This window comes from Brassica oleracea, chromosome C3, assembly GCF_000695525.1.
Source record: "Brassica oleracea var. oleracea cultivar TO1000 chromosome C3, BOL, whole genome shotgun sequence".
NCBI lineage: Eukaryota > Viridiplantae > Streptophyta > Magnoliopsida > Brassicales > Brassicaceae > Brassica > Brassica oleracea.
The window spans coordinates 26,792,060-26,797,701 of NC_027750.1; the positions used below are offsets into that span (position 1 = coordinate 26,792,060).

Consider the following 5,642-nt stretch of genomic DNA (forward strand, 5'->3'; position numbering starts at 1 on the left):
CAGGATCGGGAAACTAGTTCGATCTCTAAAATGGGCATGGGGTTTGTCGCACAGTGACGAGTTTCTGGCAAAGAGGGACGAGTTCGTTTCAACTGTTGTTCCATCGTTTTATAGTTGCCAATGTGTTCCTGCTATGGAGCGAGATTGGGTCTTGTGGTACATTGAAAACAGTAAGGGTGACAAAATGTGTAACCGCTGTTTCTGGATCAAAGAGTTGGGGCTCTTCTTCCGTGAGTTTGAACTGATGAGTGTGATTATGGACACAAGGGAGTGGTGAAGATGCATTCTATCAGAATCTTTTCTCTTTTTATGTTCTTTGCTGTGACATTATTACGGCTGGTTTATATTTTACATTATGACTGAGTTGTTTTCTTTTAATTACGGCTGATTTTTGTAAAAAGAGTTCTCTTCAATTACGGCTGAGTTTTAATTTCATAATGACTGAGATATTTTGGAGTGTTATTAAACTCGAGCATAACTGGGTTAATTAAATACGTGATAGCCGAGTTATTGTTACTTAAAGGCTGAGGTAATGTTAACTTTTTGGCTGAATTTTGTAAAAAAAATCCAAGATACAGACTTGGAATCCGCCATGTCAACAAACTCCTTGCCATGTCATCACTAACGAACAAAATTTATAACTTGCTTTATGAGACTGTTCATGTTCTTCTTCATCTTAGTTATCTATCGTCTTCATCTTTCTCAATTGGTTATGGATCCGGTAATTATTGTTTCCGGTAACTGGATTAAGAAAAACAAATATGTATTCAACGTCGACAGTAGAGGGTGTAAAGTTCTTCATTTAAATGAGAAAACAACACATGAAGATTTCGCAAAGTCTGTTCTCGATGATTACAGATTGAATGATTTGAAGGATCATATTCAGCTTAGCTACATGTTCTCGAATAGAGCATTGAAAAAGATGGCGCACGACACTCCCCCAGTTTACGTGTCCAATACTCGACAATTGCAAGGTTTTCTAAGCCTGAAGAAAATCGAACAACTACATCTCTGTGTGGAGATTACGGAGAACAGAGCAAGCGAGAAGAGTAAAACATTTTTGAGCTTTAGCTCAGAAGCAGAAGCAGAAGCTTCAGTAGTTGAGTCCAGAGACGAAAATTACAGTGGGAGTTACGATAGTTACAGTTTAGAGAAGTAACAAGAGGACAATGTGATTGACTGCTCAAATAATGTCGAAGGAGAAAAACATGACGTGGTCGGAGAAGATGAAATAGGCGAAGAAAACGAAGAAGATGATGAATTTGAAAGCCGATTTGATATATTCGACGATTCAGACGATGCGTCATCTGAAGATGATAACTTCAGCTCATATGGTGAGTCCCCTACAGATGACAAAGATTCACCAACTCTACCTCCCAAGAAGAGAGATCAGAACTTCTCGATGAGGGGATCTAAAGGGAATTTGGAGGTTCTAAGTTTGGAGATGTCGTCGATAGACATTGCGGTAGGTCAACGATACGATAGTAAAGACGATTTGGAGAGACGACTGAAACTTCTTACAGTGAGGTATAAATTTGATTTTGATGTAGAAACATCAACCCCGACATCATACGTTGTTAAATGTTGGGTTGATGGATGTCTCTGGAGAGTTTGTGCTTCTACCTTAGGAGAATCCAAGGCGTTTTTTGTTCGTATTTACGGTTCGAAGCATACATGTTCCTGCACAGAGCGTTCTAATCGACCTCGAAAAGCAACACCAGATATTTTAGGTATGTTGTACAAGAACTTTCTCGGCGACGTTGGTCCGGCCGTTCGCCCTATGAGCGTCGGAATAGCTAGCACTAAGCAGTTTGGTATAAAGGTAATTACTTTGTTGTGGCTAAGTTATTTTAACGACACGGCTGAGTAATGACAAATGTACAGGCTGACATAATCATACAATTCGGCTAGGTTACTGTATATTTAGATGCGGCCGAGTTATAGTAAAATAGGGTTGAGTTATTCAGTACATTATGGCTGTCTTAATTATTTGATGTGGCTGAGTAATAAGGATCATTTTTCATGTGAACAGATGGATTATTAGAAATCACACCGGACGCTGAAATTTGCAAGGGAAATCGATGAGGTAACACCTGAGTGTGGGTTTGAAAGCTTGCGCTCTTACTTATACATGATAAGAAGGGCAAATCCGAGTACAGTTACGCGTCTTCAAATCGATGAGCTTGGAAGATTCATGTATGTGTTTCTTGCCTTTGGTGCGAGCGTTAATGGGTTTCCTTTCATGCACAAAGGTGTTGTAGTCGACGGTACGTTTCTCAATGGTAAATACAAAGGGACGCTACTCACAGCACTAGCTCAGGACGGTAACTTCCAGATTTTTCCAATAGCCTTCACAGTGGTTGACACAGAAAATGATGATTTGTGGCATTGGTTTTTTACGCAACTAAAACTTCTGATTCCTGACGACGAGGGTCTTGCGATAATCTCGGACATGTATCGCTCGATAGGGAAAGCAATTAGAAATGTGTATCCGTTGGCTGCTCGGGGAATATGCACCTACCATTTATATAAGAACATATTGGGACAGTACAAAGGAAAAGAAGCATTCCGTTTGGTGAAGAAAGCGGCAAGATGTTTTAGGAAGTCTGACTTTACTGCGATTTTCGAGGAGATTGAAGCGATTCATCCTGCACTCCACGGCTACCTCCAAAGAGCTGATGTCCGCCTGTGGACGCGTGTTCATTTCCCGGGCGAGAGGTACAATTCGATGACTACAAACATAGTGAAATCAATGAACAGAGCATTGTCGCATGCTAGAGGTCTAAACATTGTTTGAATATTAGAATCGATACGGGTTATGATGACCAGATGGTTTGCTGAATGTTGAGAGGATGCCAGATCGGAGCCAACGACGCTTACGCGTGGTGTCGAGAAACTACTACATGTAAATCAGTCGTAACAGTAAAAATAAGTCTGTCGTTTCATAAAATTCTTAAGTCAGCCGTTTCATAAAATTCTTAAGTCAGCCGTTTCATAAAATTCATAAGTCAGCCATTATAATTCTTAAATCAGCCGTAATATGTAATAACTCAGTCGTTTCATATTTGTTAATAGGGTCGTGTAACTGCCGCCAGAGAATTGACGGTCCAAAGGATTGATGATCATCACACTGAAGTTAAATATGGATCTTCTAGCGAGTCTTTGAATGTTGTTAATTTGGTAGAGCGAAAGTGCACATGTCAGCGTTTCGAACACGAGAAATTACCATGTGTACACGCAATCGCAGCTGCGGAGTACAACACTGTTTGTCGTATATTCCTGTGCAGTCCGTACTATAACAGTGAATATTTGGTGAGCGCATACGCCGAATCTATCATGCCGGCTGACGAAGCGCAACCTGTTCCAGAAATCGTGGCAAACCAACCGTGCTTGCCCCCGTATATTCGTCAACAACCAGGAAGACCTAATAAAAATAGGATGAAATCTGCTTTAGAAGTTGCACTGTAAAACAAACATCCTAGAAAAGAACACACATGTTCTCGATGTAGACAGAGTGGCCATAATGCGAAAACTTGTCCGATGTAAGCAAGTGTTGTAGGGATTTTCATGTTTTTGAATTACCGCTGGGTTTTTGTTTTCACTTATATATATTACGGCTGGATTAGGGATTTTCATGTATTTGAATTACGGCTGGGTTTTTGTTTTCATTTATATATATTATGGCTGGATTAGGGATTTTCATAATTCCCGCCCAAAATTCCAAACGTCGCGAAGTCAATAAACGGCTGTATAAATAAGGCATTTCTCGAACAATTATATGTTCAACTCTCTATTTTTTACACAACTTCTCTCTCTATCTAAATGGAATATTTCCCTCTTCTTGAATTGCCTGAAGAAATCCAGGCGTTGGTGGTTGAACGTGTGGCCCGTAACTCCTTCCAAGAACTCTATGGCCTCAAAGCATCGTCCAAGTTGATGAAAGCTTTAGCAGAGCGGCGTGGTGTATACTATTTTTACGATGTCTTATCCATTCCCTAGGGATTCAATATTCCTTCGCAGTTGTTAAAATCTTGCTACGCTGAGGGAAATCCAAGCACACTTTATATAAAGGGTGTACAAGTTCTACTTCACATTCGGCCTTCAAGAAGAAGACCTTTCTCTCATGAAGCGTGCAGCAGATGCAGGATATGAGCGTGCTGTGTATACACACACAATTACTCAAGCAATCTTTTTATGTGATGGGCAGTATTTTCATGGCATTCCAAGAGAATGGGTTCAGAGGATAGGGAAACTAGTGTGATCTGTAAAATGGGGATGGGGTTTGTGGCATTCTAACGAGTTCCGCCAAAATAGGGCGCTGTTCATTTCAAAGTTTGTTCCGTCTTCCTACAGATGCCAATGTGCAACCCATGTGTGGCGACAATGTCTCTGCTTGTGGCACCTTGATATGACTAAGGATGACAACATGTGTGAGCGCTGTTTCTGGATCAAAGAGTTTGGCTTGTTTTTACGTGATTTTGAACCCATAAGCATTATTAGGGACACAAGGAAGTGGTGAAGATGTAATCTATCAGTACCTTATCTTTTTAAGTTCTGTGCTATTTTCTTTTTAAGTTCAAATGAATGTAATGAAGGTTTAGTTATTGTTTCTTTTGGCTGATTTATTGTTCAATTACGGCTGCATTACTGTTTTATCACGGCTGATTTATTATGCATTAAACACTTGAAAAAAGAGGTTCATTCACGTGCATTGCAAAACGTTCAGATTTCTTAGTTTACGTGCAGACATGTAAAACGTCAATTACAAACGAACGGATGGAGTAATAATTAGCCTCGATATTTTAAACACGCGCCACCATTAATCGACAACTCAATCCAATCAAGCAAGTGGAAACGTCCCATTAATAATGAAAGTGGGTGAGTGATAATCTTCGTTGTGGTATAAACAATGATGAGTTAGCTGAGTTACTTTACACTTTACCGCTAAGTTACTTTATACATTACGACTGAGTTACTTCATACATTACGGCTGCACGACTGAGTTACTTTACACTTTCCAACTGAGTTACTTTATGCATAACGGCTGAGTTACTTTACAACTGAGATACTTTAATACGTTAAGTCTGAGTTACATTAATCGTAGGCTGACTTAAAAAACATTACTAAACAAAGTAGTAGTAGTAGCAAAGTAACGACATTCCAACCCCACAAACAAACACATTCCTCAAACACCGACCCTGACTCATACATTCTTCTCCTTTTCCCTCAGACGCCGTCTTCATTACTTCAATCTCTTTCTCCAACTGAGCAACGTTAAGTCTGAATTCCGAGATGTCTTTGTTCATGCCACTTATCAGTGAGTTAATATCATCAACCTCTTCAACCAAACAATCATGCGCCCATTTGAATAAATGTCTCTGTTTTCACAATATAACCAGATCTAAGTACTACGTTACAGAACATGCGAAATAAGAACCAAAACGAACCTTATTATATACTTTTCCGCAGCAATAGTACAATCTTCCTGGATTTGTAAAGGTTCCAGATGTAGAAATGTAACAGGGTTCACCACACCAACACTGTTTCGGCGTTCCTCTTTCCGCGTTCAAACGGCGTTTGTGAGAATTTCTTGAAACGCAGGATGAAGAAGACATTTTGATTCTCAAAACAATTTCAGAAAC

General features: G+C 39.8%; 2 protein-coding genes across 2 annotated transcripts; one reads left to right on the forward strand and one right to left on the reverse strand.

Annotated features, from left to right (window-relative positions):
* The first annotated feature begins 922 nt into the window (after positions 1-922).
* Positions 923-3,468, forward strand: LOC106330260. Its single transcript, XM_013768762.1, has 4 exons — positions 923-1,155; positions 1,270-1,822; positions 2,045-2,791; positions 3,076-3,468. The coding sequence occupies exons 1-4, from the start codon at positions 923-925 to the stop codon at positions 3,466-3,468; spliced, it is 1,926 nt and encodes a 641-aa protein (XP_013624216.1).
* A 1,655-nt stretch (positions 3,469-5,123) lies between these two features.
* On the reverse strand, positions 5,124-5,615 carry LOC106330261 (uncharacterized protein At4g04775-like). Its single transcript, XM_013768763.1, has 2 exons — positions 5,460-5,615; positions 5,124-5,378 (listed from the first exon to the last, which is right to left on the reverse strand). The coding sequence occupies exons 1-2, from the start codon at positions 5,613-5,615 to the stop codon at positions 5,124-5,126; spliced, it is 411 nt and encodes a 136-aa protein (XP_013624217.1).
* Positions 5,616-5,642: the final 27 nt, after the last annotated feature.

Coding starts and splice junctions, on each gene's coding strand:
- LOC106330260 (XM_013768762.1), top strand. CDS start 923: ATGGCGCACGACACTCCCCCAGTTTACGTGTCCAATACTCGACAATTG. Junction 1,156..1,269: donor GATAGTTACAGTTTAGAGAA/GTAACAAGAGGA, acceptor TGAATTTGAAAG/CCGATTTGATATATTCGACG. Junction 1,823..2,044: donor CTAAGCAGTTTGGTATAAAG/GTAATTACTTTG, acceptor ATGGATTATTAG/AAATCACACCGGACGCTGAA.
- LOC106330261 (XM_013768763.1), bottom strand. CDS start 5,615: ATGTCTTCTTCATCCTGCGTTTCAAGAAATTCTCACAAACGCCGTTTG. Junction 5,379..5,459: donor TGTACTATTGCTGCGGAAAA/GTATATAATAAG, acceptor TTGTGAAAACAG/AGACATTTATTCAAATGGGC.